Below are 17,640 nucleotides of genomic sequence, written 5' to 3'. Positions count from 1 at the left end.
ACTCATGCAGATCATCATGTAAGCCTCTGCAGCGTACATGTTTTCAGCTTTCTCTGAGAGCAACGCTTACATAAGCGCACTCATAGCCCACTTCACACCGCTTCAACTCAATTTTCTTTGGCATGGATTCTCATCTTCTTTTGAGAACAGAAGAACAAACAGGAAAATAACACAAGCAGTCACATAAACATACAGTGGGTGCGGGGGAGAGGGTGAACTGATCATCCTGCAATCGCTGCTAAGGTTTCTGGGAGTGTTTAAAATTCTCTCTATATGTCATTCTTCTCAAATGGCAATGAATACACACCAAAATGCACTCTTGAATTTCAGCCCAGTCCTTACTGATCCTCATTAGCAGCTTGAAACGCTGGACCCCTTTACTATCTCTCACACACACACACACATGTACCAAGAATCCCCTGGTCTGCTGCTGTCAGGTGTCAGCTCTCTAGAATTATGACTGGAGTGGGAATAAGAGTTAAGCTTCTGTTGTGCTGTTAGGCAGAGGCGGTTCATCTGTCTGATCAGCAGAAATCCACTGACAAACACACTCATATCCATATGCAAATGCACACAAATGCAAACATACAAATATAAACCAATTCAAAGCAAACGAAAAAGCAATAGATGAACTTCAAAGCTGCTAAAAACAGACGCTCACATGCATTTCTTTGCCCACACATGTGCAAACAAGCTTTGAGCATGAACGCAGGCAACCGAAATATATATGTACAAACTAAGAGACTCATATCTGCAGTCAGATCCACCCACACAGACCCACAATACACAATTCCACACCACCTCCAATATGCTCTCATGAGTGATCACACTCATCTAGGGATGGGAATTGTAAGGAATTTAACGACTGTCGTTATGATTCTGAACAATTCTGGTTTCTTCAAAGTTACATTAATGATTGAGCATTTCATTTTACATTCATTTACACAAAATAGAATAGAACTTTGACATCGATGATTTATCGGTTATTGGCCATACAGAGTTACAGACTGCAACTAAAATGGCTGCAAATGCACAACAAAATTTCAATTCAAGGTGTAACATATAGCGACAGATCCTTTCTTCTGTATTGTGACGTACATCCGAGTGAAATTGTCTATTTTCTGACTTTCTGTTCACATGACTGTGTAAATAAGGATACATATGCACATTTTGCTGTATAAACGAACAATGTTTTTTAATTCTAATCTTTTTTTATTTTTTATTACATTTTTTTTATTGGTTACTGTTCTACATTTAGGGTAAAATTGATAGGTTTAATCAAGGTTGAAGTGAAACTTTGGGTGACATACGTATATACTATAATATAATTAATAATTATCAGTTTATCGGTATTGGTCAGAATCTTAATATTGTTGCATCTTAGTTCATAATTTGGTCCCATTTTTTTCCGGTTCTGGTTCTCAGATTCCAACTCTGAACACATGCAAAAGTTTGTATACGGTACACGGTCATTCACCCACCTCCAAAAATACTCACACACACTCTTCAGAATCAACATACACTCACACAGGTCAGATCTTTCCATGATAGACAACGCTTTCAGTATGACACATTTCATGTAAAAACACACACACACTCCCACACGGTGCTTGACTTCTGTAACCCTCTCTAGTTGCCCAACACACTGAACAGCATGAGTGAACTGTTCAAACAAATCACCCTCATTCTACCTTCCCTTCCGCCCGCGCACCTGCCTCTCACCTCCTCTCTTTCTCGTTTTTATCTCTTTCTCCTCTGTGAATTATAGCTTGTGCTTTATCATCACATCATGGTTTAATTCTGTCCATCCCATGATGCCTTGCACATTATTTTGCCTCTCTTCATTTCGTGGTCTCTCACTTTTCAACTAATAACTTCGATCGAAGCTTCTATCCATCCCTTCCCTCATTTCTCATTCATTGTGCTCCGCTTCCATCATGTCATATTGTTCCCAGTCCAATCTTACAAACCAGAGGAATCAGGTGCATCATGAACATATTGTTTTGGAGGGAGCACCAGTGGCAGTCTTAACTCACTTTGTGCCTTTGGCGAGATAATTTAGCATGCAAACGGAAACATGATGAAATATCAATCTAATGTTCAGATTTAGCCAAAAAGCATAGAATACACTTCTTATTCTGCAACACATCTTTCTGGAAAGTGTTAAAAAATGGCCATCAACACAGTGCTTTTCAGTGAACAAAACAAAAAAACAGTGAAATTTTGACACTTTAGCTGACATTTTTGCAGTACAAATACTCCTACAATGGCCTGGAAAATATTACTGGCACCCTTAACAAGTAGAGCAGCAGTTAAATTGGAAATGGGGTGTTATGATTCTTGGTTTTGCCGTGAGCAAATAGGGGTGCATTTAGTTGCCATTCTAGAGCCATTCAAGTCTATTTATCCCCTGTTTATAGGAAATAATTGTATTAAAATTACACTTAAAGCAGACTATTATCCTCTAATTAGCATAACCAGATAACCAGATGCCCCTGGGCTCCAACATTACGGTCAAAGTGTTTCAACTTATGTTTACCACAGGCTTTATTATCCACATAAAAAATAAATAAAAAATTATTAAACCACATAGGAAAATCTCAAAGGAACCAGCGCTAAATTAGTCTTCTGGGTTCTGACATCATACCTGCAGCACTCTATTAGACATTATACAGAAGATGAAAAAATAAGTGCCAACAAAACTTTCCTGGTCGAAATGTGACGTGTGTACAGGTATGCTATAAACACCATAAATTAAACATAAAGTAGTCATAATTCATTAGCCGTAGATCAAAGCAATCGCTTGGTATGAATGTGGGCTATTCGGTGATTGCAAACTGTTCTGAAAATGTGAGTATGTAAAATGCGCAACAGCACCGCGTTTTTACTTTGAAACATGCAGTGCTCACGTTTATTTAGTCTGGTTAAATCATAGCCTTTTGAAGTTTATTTATCACGATAAAACATATCGCTATTTCTGCTTTTCCGTCAACAAGTTCGGTTTGGAGTCCTGAAAATGTACAGGTGTGTGAGTTTGTTTATAGAATGCAGCTGTCACTGCTGTAAACTCCCATATATATAAAAAATATTATTTTTGTGCAGCTAGTTGTCCCCTCCCCGTGTAGGTCCCTGGGCTTCAGACCATGGAAGCCAGTGCGTTAATGCGCCATGCTAATTAGTACAAAAATAGATTTATTGCTCATTCAGTTAGTTTAAATGGTGAGAATTGCTACCTGTTTTTGTGACAAGAGTGGAAAGGTACCAATATTTTAGTGGATATTTATTTTACATATTTCTGTATACATGCATTTTATAAAAAAGAAAAAAAAAGAAATTGATACTTTAATTAATCAAGGATGTATTCAATTGATCAAATATTACAGTAAAGGCATTTTAAATGCCTAAACTAAGTACTAAATAACTACTGTTCTTCAAACCTTCCACACTTCATTAAGCAGCACAACAAATCTCAACTAATTATAATAGTGATGAGAAATGTTTTTACCAAATCATCATTATTATGGATCTATGTGGATCCAAAATTATTTGTATCTTTGAAATGTGAGTTCTGGATTGTTCTAAGAAAGAAAAAAAAGGTATCCTTGGGAAGTAAAAAAAAAAAAAAGAAGAAAAAAATGTCTGGAACCCAGTTCCCTTTCACACTAAATATACCACCACTTTATCCTATCTTACACTTTTTTTGGGAAGTTGCATTCAATGAATATGTCAGTTTGGCATGCCGCTTATTATGATTGGAAATTCTCCATCTTGGAATGCATGAGCTTTTGTCTAATGTCAACGCAGTCCATCCATGACTCACAATGGCCCATTCACCCCAACATCTATTTAAGTTGTTTACCTATAACCTGACAAGCGGTTTACAACAACTGCCTCCCTCTCTCTGCTGCCAGCATGTTCTTTTCTACAGTTGACCTGCTCACCTCAGATCTGCAGCAGCGCAGTGTGCTTGATGTGCAGGTCAGTATCGATTTTCAGGATTGAGAGAAAACTCAGCAGCTCTATCATTCTCAATCTCCTCCTCTCTGGCTTTCTTCCAGACTTCACACATCTCTTCAACTTTATCCCTTGTTCATCCGTTTTCATGTGAGGCTTATAGATTTCTTTCTGCCTTGCTCTTATCTATTTGTGTTCCTTTTTTAGTCTCGGGGCCTGTATATGCATACTGTGATCATACCAGGTCAACAGGGTACATCTTTAACGACAATGTAGAAACAGTCAAACACGGATGTAAATGCAATCTACAAATAAAAATGTTAAGATATGGTCTGCATCCCATTTAGCATTTTTCATTGACACTGTGATGGACTTGAAATGAGGAGCCACAGTCCCCAAAGTTTGGGTTTTTAATGTAAATTCATGTTCCAGTTTCATTTAATGTTTACATGGTTTCTGTGTTAATAAAACACCATTAAAGGTGCAGTATGTAATATTGACTGGTTGCCAGTTTGAGAACACGCAACAAGAACAGGCGCAAAAATGGAAGGCGACGAGCCTTACACGGTAAAGCCGGGTGCACACAATTTAGCAAATCCTAAAAGAATCCTCTGATCCTAGGCTAAAATATGAAGTCTTTGAACGTTAGTTTGACATGTTCACCGACAGTCGATTAATGACCGTTGCAATAAAATTTTATCCCCGACGAAATTCTGGCAGTGTCCGAAGATTTGACTCACAGTCCTGCAGTGTGGGTTCTCCTAAGACGACCGTCAAATTGTCTTCGTTTTTCAAGACAAGCCGTGACCAAAATTAACATTAGAGATTTCTTTGTAGTCACCATTACTATCCTGCGTGTAACGCAGTCAATTATTGATTGATGATTGATTGAACACCGGACAGGTTTTCTTGCGTGCGTCCGTTTTTAACGCATCTTGACTTCTGAATGAAAGGGCCCTTCACAATAGATAATGCTTTACAATGAACTCTTAGAGAATTACATATGGCAATTTATCTGTTAAATAAAATACCTTACTCGCCTGTTGAGTGATAAAAACGGCATCTCCACGTTGCTTTTACAATATTTAAGACCTCCACCAGTTTGACCCCTTCAGGTTAATTTGCTGTTGTTAATAGGGATGTCGATTTACATAAATTCCCATAATCGATCATTGTTTAAATTAACGATGAATTAATCGATTAACGGCCAACACAAAATAGGTGTTGCTTTAAAACTTAGAAGCATGGCTTTACAATGAATATGGGAACATGACCATCACTTAACAAGCGCTTTTAAGTTTGCTGACATTAGAAGTGCTCTATTTTCATAACGTGAAAAAAATAACTGCTTCACATGAAAAAGTGATCTGTAAATTTATCGTCCATAACAGATAGACTTGTGTCACATTGAAAGGTCTCAACTGGCAGAATATAACGGTATAGTTTGGTCTCTAACTGAAACAAATATGCCTAAGTATTTGTATTAAAAAGTGTTGCAGATGCACATGTAAACAGTATGTATACACAATTTGTGCCAAGTTTTTGTTTGTAAAGTAGATCACATACCATTTCTTAGAGTCTCAAACAAGCCCAAACACAAGATAAGACAATACGTAGATGACAGAGTGACATGACATGCTACTGACACTCTGGAGGAAATTTTCTTTAAATTCTTTAAATTATTATCTACAATTTATCAACCTTTTATTAATCGTTAGCATCCCTAGTTGTGAACATAATGGGTGAGCATCACTGCTCATTTAGGCTACTGTCTCCTTTAAGGTGACTTTTCACCTGTATTTCACTATTGAATGCCAAAACACAATTTTAAGATGTAGTTTGTCCAAGATCTAATGTTCTGTCTTAAAAATACTTAAAAGTATGTACTTTCCCAGCTCTAGTGATTAGAAGTATGCAAATTTGGATGCAGCCATGAGCTGACAAGGATGACTTGATTCAGTCTTGCCTATTCGAGGACACAAACATACGCTCTCTGCAAACATCTGGTTCAATCAGTGTTGGCAGTGACAAAGAGCATCTTGTCTCCTTGAAATCCTCCTGTGCACACTTGATAAATTATTAGTTAAACATATTCAGAGTTGTAACTCCTGAAAAATATTTAACTTACATGGTCTCATCATTGAGGAACTCCAGTTTGCCAGCCACCTCTTCATAGTCTTCTCCAGCTTTGGCGGTACCCTCTGTAGTGTGGAACGGTACTGCCACCTTCCCCCTCGCTCCAGATGTTCTGTGCACCTTCACCTGCATGATGCCCACGCTTTCACTCACTCGTGTGGCATTGTTCTCGAACGTAAAGATACCCGCGTGGTCATCATCGTAAATGGTCACCGTGGCAGTGTGCGCGTTACCCAGGGCAGCTTTGGGAGGAACGTGGCTGGACCCTGTAATGCTGTTGCCTGGAGACACTGCATTAGGGTCAAGGATGGAGACCTCGGCACGGTGGACAACTCGAGGGTTGCTGAGATGTACGTAGAAATGCTCATCTTCCTCGAATATGTCATCGTCAATCACGCCGACTGTCAGCTCCTTCACCGTCTCACCCGGTTTAAAGACCAGAGTGCCATCAGCGAATTCATAGTCTGATCCTGCGTTAGCAGTGCCATCCTCTGTGCGATAGTCAACCTAGATACAGGAACAGTTGTCATACAGCTATATTTTTTTATATTTAGAAGAGTGACAATATACAGTGAGTAAAAATTATTCTCATACATACAGTCTGTTAAAATGTAACTTTTAAGAGAGGATGTGTGATCATTAAATTCACAAACAACAACAAAAAGGTTTTAAGCCAGTTATTTATATCTTTAGCTGTAGTGTATCAATAGGAAATATCAGTTAAAATTCCTTTTGCCATTAATTGTAATAATCCAGTGAGTCTTATTATTAATCATATCACATAATAATAACAACATGATATACATTTTTATCATTGTTGTGTTATTATATTTAATAATAATAATAAATGATAAATGTTGTTATTATTAGTCAAATAAAATAACATAATCATAATAATTTTTTTATTTATAATTATTATGTGTTGTTAATATTAATATTATAGTATATTTTGAACTCTTATCAAAATCACGCAAAATAATTGAATATAACTTGAACTTCACAGTTGAAAGGTTTATATAATAAAATGAGCTAATCTGAAGTCTGTTAAAATAGTGTCATTAAATTGCTTGTCTCTTAAGTGCTGTAATTATTTAAAATAGCTCTGAGAGTACATCCTTGCTGCTGGGACTCGTTTAGGTTTCTGGCCTCAAAATTATATCACATCCATATAATTAAAGTACAATAACAGCAATATAATCACAGTACTGTTGTGTATAGACAGTGGAATCATTACCTTAACAGTGCAGCCACTGTCTCCACCATGTCGGGTCACGGAGAGCTTTAAGGAGCCGCAGTTCTCAAAGCATTGATAATGGGAGGGCTCAAACTCCAGGTAGATGGTGTGAGGGTCCTCTTCCTGGGGATTAGCCTCATGGCAGCTCACAACCTTCCTGGCCTGGTCTGCAGCATGCTTCTTCAGAATGTTGCCCGCTCCGATCATCATGCGAGTGGCCTGGATGCGATAGAAAGCTCGACTCTTCTGCTGTTGCACCAGCACTTGATAGTTTGCCATCTCGATCAGCTGCTCCATGTCCTTCTCCGGGTGTCTCTGCTTGAGATCCTTCAGCGTACGAGCCATCTCCCTCCTGGCCTCCTCTTCCTCCCCTCCACCTCCTCCTTCCTCCACACCAGCCAGCATGCCATCAAGTGACTCTTTGTGGTGGGAATTGGCACCTTGACCGTCCATCTCCATATCCATCTTGCTGAACATGCCGTCACCCTCCGTCTCAATGATGATGCCACGGTTCTTGTCAGCACGGTAGCGCTTGTGGACGTATTTGTAAAAGAGCAAGCGACGGTCTGCGATCCAGGCCTGAAGCACACAGATCGGAAAGAAGAGAAACGTAAGGACGGCCTCCCAGACTTCCACCACACCAGGAGAGAAGACAGACAGGATCAAGTACAGCCAAATGTAGGCGAAAATGCTCCAGGCTGCCGTCACAAAGAAGACCCTCAAGTGCTTGATTTTTCGCACCTCACCGTCTGGGACCACGTAAACACAGATGGCGATGATGATGAACATGTTGAATGCAGCGCTGCCCACAATTGTGCTCGGGCCCAGGTTACCAGCCTCAAACTTGTGTCCGCAGACCTCAATCACGGATAACAGGATCTCAGGTGCAGACGATCCCAAAGCCATGAGGGTCAAGTTGGACACGGTCTCGTTCCAGATGCGCACGGTTGCTGTGGTGGTCTCGCCGTTGGGTTTCTTGATTGTTATCTCTTTCTCTTGAGACGTAATCACCTCGATGGATGACATGAACCGGTCTGCGATGATGGACATGCCTAAGAACATGTATATGAGGGCCACAAAGTAGACAATGGCACGTGCCACCTTGTCGCCCACTGAGGGGTTCTGGGGGTTCCAAACCGGCAAGACGACGCCCTCAGAGCAGCTGTCCTCCCCTGAACAGTTTCCTGTGCTGCTGTGGGTTGTGTCGCCACCGGCCTGAGAGAGATGAGTGAGGCCCGAGAGGAAGATCAGGAGGAGGAGAGAGGAAAGGCAAGGAGTTGACGGAAGGCGCAAATGAAGCATGGTGGAAGTGTAGTAGTAACTGTGTCCACCAGTCGCAGAGTTGACGATCAATAAACCTCTGAAACACACAAAAGAAACAGAATATTCACTTTCGGTGAGATCGATAATTTCAAAAAGGACCTGTTAAGTGTATCTAAATGTGACATATTATTAAAAGTTTTAATGATTCAAGCATCACCTGAAACACAGATATAGTTCAGGATCATGCAGGGAGAATGAGGTTTGCTGTTTGTTGCAAACAGAGTTTCTGACAGCACAAGACAGCTTGCGTCATGGTGAACTCTTAGAGAGTGTGCGTCTTACACAAGATAGCCAACTCTATAAACAATATGATCATTCCTGACAAACTGTACACATCTGTTTTGGATGTGTTTTGCAAAGCATTTTCTTGATTATTACAAGAAAGAAAAACATTACAAAAACACAACAATACCTCATTTAATGTAGAAATCAGACCTCATCCATTTTGCTCACTCAGTCTTTAGTAGATGAGAGTCACATGTGAAAAATATGTGAATAATCAGTTTCCAAGGTGAATATAAAATATATGTTGTTGGCCTGTTATATAAAATAATTCACAATGATATTTTTAATGAACGTTTAAATTTTTTAAAATCTCGTCTGCTTTTACTATTTTCTGCTTTCTCGCATGTGCTCTTTCTCTCATGCAATGATCAAGGCCACCACTTCAATGATCATATAGACCTTCCACACATTAAGACATATACAAGCAAAAAACTGTTTGACTGCTTTATTGACAAAACGGCATTTGACGGTGCGCACAACAAAAATGGCGGTGTGTTTTTGTAACTTTGCACGCGGCTCTTCTTCCGAAGATGCACAACCTCATATTGAGAGATTGATGTTTTATACACATGTTCTTATATCCATATATTGTCAGGGTTCTGTCACATCTGTCTTGTCTTGTCTTCTGTCCATGAGAATTGTCTTGTGTGCGGGGCATGGTGTTCGGATCCCGGCACTTCTGTCTAGTTTGGTTTCGGTTCTGTGTCGGGATTCGGACATTCATGCTCCATGTGTTTTGTCTTTTGTTGTGAGCACACGAGAACAAGCATGAATGTCCGAATCCCGACACAGAACCGAACCCAAACCAGACAAAAGTGCCGGGATCCGAACACCATGCCCCGTCTTGTTGTGTGAGTGTGCGATTTCGAGTTCGCTTGGGCCATACACTCTTCTGTCCATGTGTGTTTTGTGTAGCACGCGGTTTATGTTTACATTCATTTTATTTAAGGGCGCCTTTCAAGACACTCAATGACACCTTACAAACAATAAAATACATGAACAATGAATATAAACATGAACAAAAAATTTAATAAAAATACACAAAGGCTATGTCAATCAGAATAAGCTAATCTAAAAAATGTAATTGTTTTAAGACATGATTTAAAAATGTAAAGACTAGAACTATTTCGTATGTCTTGAGGTAAGGTATTCCAAAGACTCGGAGCAGTAAAACTAAAAGCTCTGCATCCCATGGTGGTCAAACATACAGATGGTATAACTAGTCATAGTAGAAGAAGACCTAAGAGATTGAGTAGGTGAATACACATGAAGTAGTTCACACAAATATGAAGGTGCTATATTATGGAGAGCCTTATAAGTGAAAATAAAATTTGCATTAAATTAATGCAATATGTTTTGTTTGATCACGCAGGTAATGAGTTCTCATTAGCTGCGTGTTCATGTCTCGTTTTGTGTGAGCACATGGCTTGTGATTGTTTTCACTGGCCATATGCTTGTGTTTTAGTCATGCTTGTCATTTATGTTTCCTTGTGCCATGTGCTCTCAAACCTATTGTCTAACCCAGCCCATCTTGTTACCTGATTATTGATTCATTTGCCCCACCTGTCCTCCCTCGTTACATGCCTTGTTTGCGCCCTATTTATTCTCCTTGTGTTTGCAATCCTGTGCCAATTGTGTTCGTATGTACACCATCTATAGTCCAGTCCAGTCCAGTCCAGTCCAGTCCAGTCCAGTCCAGTCCAGTCCAGTCCAGTCCAGTCCAGTCCAGTCCAGTCCAGTCCTCGGGGTAGTTTGTTTGTGTTTTATTATTATTTATTTCATTATTATTATTATCATTAAAAAGCCCATCATTTCTACATGTTGAGTCCTCGCTTCGTCCCTTCACCCTACCCTGACATATATTTTTTTCTAATGTCACAAAGAATAATCTCAAGATTAACACATCTCTTATTTGGTTCTTTTGGTAGCGTGGGTTTGGAGAAGTGTAATAAAAACAAACATTGTCATATGTGTACATTACTGCTTCCTGATGGTTTAGAGGACAATTACTCCGAGTTGCCCCCTGTTGTTTAAAAAAATAGTACAACTGTGAGCGCGTCAAGTATAAACGCCTCGCCCGTTTAGGGAGGAGACCGCGCAGTCAGCAGAGGTTCGAGGTGTGGAACTGGCAAAAGTATCAACAAGGCTTAAGTCACACATTCACACACATTCGTATCTCTGGCTGCTTTGAGATACATGAGATCATCTTCCGCTAAGAGGATGTGTGATGATGCCTGGGTTGTCACGCAAAGTCTAGGTCACATCCAGGTCATTAATGTGACAGGATAATGTGACATAGGATAATCTTTGTTAGCATATATGTGAGTAAGGTCAGACCCCACATTGCCCCTTTGAAAATGCAGATGATGCACATGATGCAGATGTGCATGGCTCAAACTAGGGCAGTCTATTTAACATAAGTTAATTTAGTGAAAGATTAAAACATTTACGGAATGAATCATGCCCCTGACACGTGCATAAATTACAAATATATTGAAATAGAAAACAATTCTTTTAAATGGTATGGTAATATTTCACAACATTACTGTTTTTACAGTTTTTTTAAAATCAAAATAAATGCAGTGTAGATGCATCCTTTTTAAATTCTTTCAAAAACATTATAAAATCTTAACAACCTCAAACTTTTGAACGCCAGTGTAAAATTTTATGGCACAAATGTTCAAAATGAAAAATATATTATACACAAAAGGTGTTTACATTTCTAAAGCTATGCATATGTAAATACACTTCATTTGCTGCCAATACATCCATATTTTATATTCAGAGCATATCCAAACATACAAAAATATAAACATTTAATTCAAATACCTATGAATACAAATGAGAACAAGCTGTAAAAACAGATTTAAACAAATTAATACACAACAACCAAAGATGTCCATTTAGACTTTAGAGCATGTTTACTCACCAACAATTTAAAAAAATAAGCACAGACAGAATCTGCACTGTGTGACTAGCCCCTAAGTCTAAGACTTATGGAAATAAGACAAATAATATAATATTTAAGATAAATACATAATAAGAGAGTTCTAAAGCCACTACGCAATTTCTGTTTAATGCATTCCTCTACCACAATATTGTAACATAATTTATTTATCTTTATTTAAGGCCTTTCTCAACAAATATTGCTATATGAGATTAACTAAGATTTATTCATTGCCATATGACACATTCAACTGACATTTTTAATCATTTGACAGCCCCAACACTGACACTCAAACATAATATGACACGTCTCAGCACTGCCTTAATGCTTTGATGACATTAGCGTGTTCACCTACCCTACCCCTTATGCACTTTCCTGGGCACAAATCATGCACTTGGCATCAAGCATGCTCCCCCACTATTGCCACACACGATGCCAGGCCTATAAATAGCACTGAGGCTGTTTCCTGAGTCCTTAGCATGAGCTCTCAGCCAACGGTGCCTATCAAGAGTCAGGGCTTATCTCGCACACCATTTGGACTGTATCTTATTAATTTCCCATGAGAGAGCATACAAGCAAGCAAATGTGAGAGGAAGAACAGAACAGAGCACTGCATGGCAGTGTATACCATCCTGCAGGCAGAGTGTTAGAGGGATCTACAATTGATGGACACAACAATCAAGAGGCTGATTGCATTAATTGGAATATGCAGAGCATCCACACCACGGCAGCATGGCTAGCGCGGGCCGCAAGGCTAAAGGAGCAGTGAGCAGCACTACAAAGCCCTCAGTTATATGAGCAAGCCTGAGGATAAGGAACACATAACCCAGTATGAGCTACTGTTGACAGCCTAGAGGATTCATGCACACTCAGAGGAAAAGAGCACACATGGATTACGATAGCATGATAATGTATGGCTTCTGATGCCTCAAAAGATTGCCTCATTTAATCAGGTCCCCAAACTTACTTTCCTGGTCAGCCAGATTTATAAGAAAAAGCATACTGATCATAGTTTTGTTTGTGAACAGCATGGCTATTCCAACCTGGTCTCGTGAAAACTTGTAATAATTGGTACGTTTAGTTGAAGTCATACAAGCTGGGCTGTACAACGTACAACCAAAACCAGACCACGATTGTCATAGGGATTTTTTTTTTTTAAGTTTCACATTTTCCCCCAATTCAAGTCGTACAATACAGTGTCGTTTCTTGAATTATTACAAGTTGTCATAAGAGTGTTGGTTATGCTGGTCAGCCAGTTAGAGCAACACTGGTCAACAGAATAAGTTTCTGATTCTTTTGCAGACTTACAAAAACGGATACATATCAGATGATTATTAAAGAATACATCAAGCCATCTAATAGTTCTTGCCAAAAAAAAAAAAACACCTCATGTACATGCAACAGTCTGAATCATTTCAAAGACATCTGTCAGTGTGTGTGTGTAGCCCAGTCTGATCTAAAAATGCAGTGTTTAGCTCTCTGGCTTTTATAATCTGCTGTGCGCAGTCTACTGGGGATTCATTCCACCTGTGGCTAATTCCCATATTAACAAGACAGCTCTCCATATTTTTGCCCTGACACTCTGCACACGCACTATGAACACACTATGCCACACTTGTGGACAGTTATAAATGATTAAACAAGCTCAACGGGGTCTTTCAGCTTATGGTTTATCAATATGGCATGTGCAAGACTACTATCCTGAATGTCAACAATGCTGGGATTCAGCTACAGGTAATCACTGATATTTTGACCACTTGATAGCAAGTGTGATATGGTTTTTTATACAACAATTCAATTAAGAAGAAGTTAATATTGCGTAACTGACATTTCACACACAATATTGTGTTGTGTCATTAATGATGGAAAATCTCATCAATGGTGGGGGAAACATATTTAGTTCATAAGACCCAATACATTAACCAATGCTACATTTATTGTGAGGTGTTACCAATAAAGCGTACTGTATAACCGTCCTCAGTATGATACAGTGTTGCCCAAAGAATCATAGAGAATGAAAACTCTTTTGTTAAGAGCTCACGGCACTTCATTTGTATCTTTATATTTCTAGACACCAAAAATATGGTCCCCCTCAGTCTTTTCAAAACTAATTTTCTTAGCACAGAGTTTTATGCTGAACACATCCTGTAAAATAAGGCATATCAAAGTCAACTATAAGTAGTTTCATAAAACAACACAAATCCTCCAGCTAAGCCTGACTGTAATAGTTTCTCTTCTAAGACAAAACAGCACACATTTAAAAAAGATCAAATTTATGTAACCGATAAAGTTGTTTTGAATATGCCGAGTGATTTTAGCAGACTATTAAATCCTTAATCTCGCTTAAGGCTTTTAGCGGTGGTAAAATATGAATGCTTTAGAGTCAGACCCTTTGCCCAGAGCGTAAAAACGGTCTTTCACTTTGAGGGAGAGTAGACATGTTCAGTCTCCCGAGGTGAAGGGTGTAGAGAGAAAAAAAGCGATAAAGAAAAAGAGAAAGACTGTTTAGTTGAAATAGGAGAAGATGGTAGACAGACTGACAGGTAACAAAGCTGGAGTGTCAGAATGGAAAGGAGGAAGAATACAGACGAAAAGGGAACAGAGGAATAACAGAGGCAAAAAGTTTGAATACAGTATTGGTTAAGGTAGAACAGGAGGTAAAAACCCTTTCTATCTAGTTTCAAATCAAGCAATGTCAAAACTTCAGTACTGATGGATTCACTATCCACTCACCCCAGATATCTGCATATCTAAGCCCACATGATTCTCTCAAAGCTTTCTCATTAATGCTTCCATATTTCACCTGCCTCTAGCCCACCATTTGATTACTATTCCAAACACTGTAACACATTTAAAAAGACAACACTTATACAGTTTTTTTGTGATGTCTCATCTGATGAAAGAATGTTTAGAAGTTGTGATGAATATAACAATGTCACTCAGAATCAACTCAAAAAATCTTAAAGGTCCTAAAACAGTCTTCTGTTTCTTTAAAAAAAATTAAATGTCCTGTGTTTTCCTTGTGATTTTATGATCAGGACATTTAAGGTGAGATTCACCAATAAAGATTTCTCAGTTTGAGATGATTATTAACAAATTTGTCAATATTTGTCCCTCCATCCTCTTCCTTTTCCTTCCACAGCAGTCAATATTTACCAGACATCCCTCGATCTTAATTTAGCTTCCTTACAGGAATCTCCCCCAAAAACCATCCCATTTGAGTACACAAATGGACAGTTTAACAGTAGTGGATGTGAGGCAGGGCTACGCTTATATGAAACACAGTGTCACTGAGGACATCTGCTCAAAGAATCATTATGGCTCCTCCTCATTCATACCTGTAAATCAATGTGCAGAGCAGTTTGGGGCTTTATCCAGCTGGAATGAAATCTTTTCTGATGTGATATAAAGCTGCAGAGCCACATACGTAAGAAAGAATGTGTTTTCTTTAAAATGCCAAATTCGCAAATGGCAGTATGTGCAGCCATAACAAAGACATAACAATGATGATCAATTAGGACCAGTGGTGGCAGGCGGTCATGTTGCACTTCAGAGATGTGTGAGAGAGCATGACACACACACACACACACGGCCCAGCATGGGGAATCTGTGTCTCACTACTAGCGCACCAGACCCAATTAGGAAACAAACTGAGAAAAGCAGCAGGTCAGCTCGATGTTTAACAACACAACCATCATTATTACCTCCCATGACTCCACGATCAGGCCTGAGAAAGTCCTTCATTTCCATGCTCTCCTCTTTCATCTGTTCCTTTTCTCCTTTATGTTGCAGGCCCTTTCACGCTCCTTCGACAGGGCATGTCATAATTGGCGGGAAATTAAGTCAGTCTTTTCTAAGGATGGTTTAATGTCACTGGTGTCACATTTCATTGTTAAGCGAGTGCTCGTTCGACTGGCTGCGGGCGGAACGCGGACGTCCTGTATTCCCACATCATCTTTCTTATCTCTTCAGGATGAAATGAGAAGGACTCCTACAATAACGGCATAAGCTAACAGCATGATTTCATAAAGAAAAAAACTGTGGAGAGACAACCTGTAGTGTAGAAACGAATAATGTGCAATTATGTAACATCAACAACATAAAAAAAAAGTTAGATTCCTGTCTAAATTCCTGTTAATTAAAGTTATAAAGGTTGCAAATGGGATGACAAATTGTAGTTGAAAAGAAGTTGAAATTCAAAGAAATTCATGAATCCTAATTGTAATTTTATAAATAGGCCAACTGAACACCCGATGATAGATAGATAGATAGATAGATAGATAGATAGATAGATAGATAGATAGATAGATAGATAGATAGATAGATAGATAGATAGATAGATAAATTGACTGACCGACAGATAGGCCGATAGATAAACAAACAGATAGACAGACCAACCGTTAGCGAAAATAGACAGACACAGACCGATAGATAAATAGACAGACAGATAAAAAAAAATTCAATTTCTGTTTTAATTTTTCTATTATGGCTTCTGTTAAGATTTATGCTTCACACTTGTCACAAATATATCTTAAAGAGTCTGAAAGACTCATAAAAGCCACATAAAAGCCAGTGCAGTTTCTCAAATTAAACACTGAATGAACAAGATTAGCAAAAATAAATCCAGTTGAGTCATTTGGTTAAGAATGATGCTACTTCATAAGCATCACTGCACACAGAGATTCATTGACTGTCTGTGGACTGATTTAAACAACACCTTCTTTCATTTTACGAACATCTCTATAATCAAAGGACATGTTACTTTTTATATAAGGTGTGTAGTGAGATGAGAAGAATGGAAAATAGGACATAAAGAAGAGGAAGCAGAAAGGATAGAGAGAGAAAATGAGGAAGTGACACAATGTGAGATGGATGGAAAGAGATCTTAGTGAAATCTCAAGCTTTGAAGCTCCTCATACTGGAGGGCAGAGATGGGGAGGGTGGGCAGTGCAGTCAAAGAATTTACGGCTGTAATGAAAGAAATAACTTCAGTATCCAAACACTTAAAAAAACGCACAGAGGGCTGTAATTATGAAATAACACGATTATACAAGACAAAAAGTGCACATATTCTCACAAAAACACACAACATTTACATAATCATGCAAACCCCACAGCTCTACAATTCCTTGCATATTATGAAGTCTAATTTTATAGTCTATGCAATCATTCTCCATATGTTTGCTGGAAACAGATCTCATCAGTGCCTGAGAGTGCCCACGTTTCCTTTTCCTTGACATAGTCTAGTAGTTTTCCTGCTATCTCACCCTATTGTGAGCCACCACACGCGTCGAATCTGCCATTTAAATGGGTCAGCCTCCTCTCCTGTGGACTGCAAAAAAACATGAAGATTCTCCCACCCTCAGATCCCTGCATATTAACAACTGTCATGTAGCGCTCTCTCAATACGCCGCCCACGTGTCCACGTACGCATCAATATTCATGAAACGTGCAACATTGCTCACACACGCCCTCTGTATTCTTAACGATGGACAGTCAAATAAACACGGCATATGTGTGAGCGGACCTTTTTGCGCTGCGGGTTTATCCAGATCGCAATAGTTCAAGTAGCCTCTCGCTCTCCATAAAGCATTCATCACTCTCCTGGTGGCTTTGACAGGAGGGAAGTCGACGGGCCTAAACCAGCAGGGAGTCATCCAGTGCTTTAAATACATAATAAGCAGGGCTGTAGCAGAGTAAGCAGGAGCTCTGTAGGGTTTGTGAGAATGATTGACGGTGCACCTCGGTGTGGAACAGTATA

General features: G+C 39.1%; 1 protein-coding gene across 2 annotated transcripts in view; it reads right to left on the bottom strand.

Annotated features, from left to right (window-relative positions):
- slc8a4a (solute carrier family 8 member 4a) overlaps positions 1-17,640 on the bottom strand; it is a 57,462-nt gene that overhangs the window by 27,929 nt on the left and 11,893 nt on the right. For both annotated transcript variants that reach the window (XM_082141058.1, XM_082141059.1), the window contains 2 exons: positions 7,325-8,684; positions 6,083-6,597 (listed from right to left, as the gene is read on the bottom strand). In XM_082141058.1, coding sequence (XP_081997184.1) covers positions 6,083-6,597; positions 7,325-8,626 — 1,817 coding nt within the window. In that variant the 5' untranslated portion in view covers positions 8,627-8,684. The remainder of the gene's footprint in view (positions 1-6,082; positions 6,598-7,324; positions 8,685-17,640) is intronic.

This window comes from Leuciscus leuciscus, assembly GCF_965113295.1.
Source record: "Leuciscus leuciscus genome assembly, chromosome: 16".
Taxonomy (NCBI): Eukaryota; Metazoa; Chordata; class Actinopteri; order Cypriniformes; family Leuciscidae; genus Leuciscus; species Leuciscus leuciscus.
The sequence above is the reverse complement of the archived record's forward strand: the minus strand, read 5'-3'. Positions and strand labels throughout refer to the sequence as shown.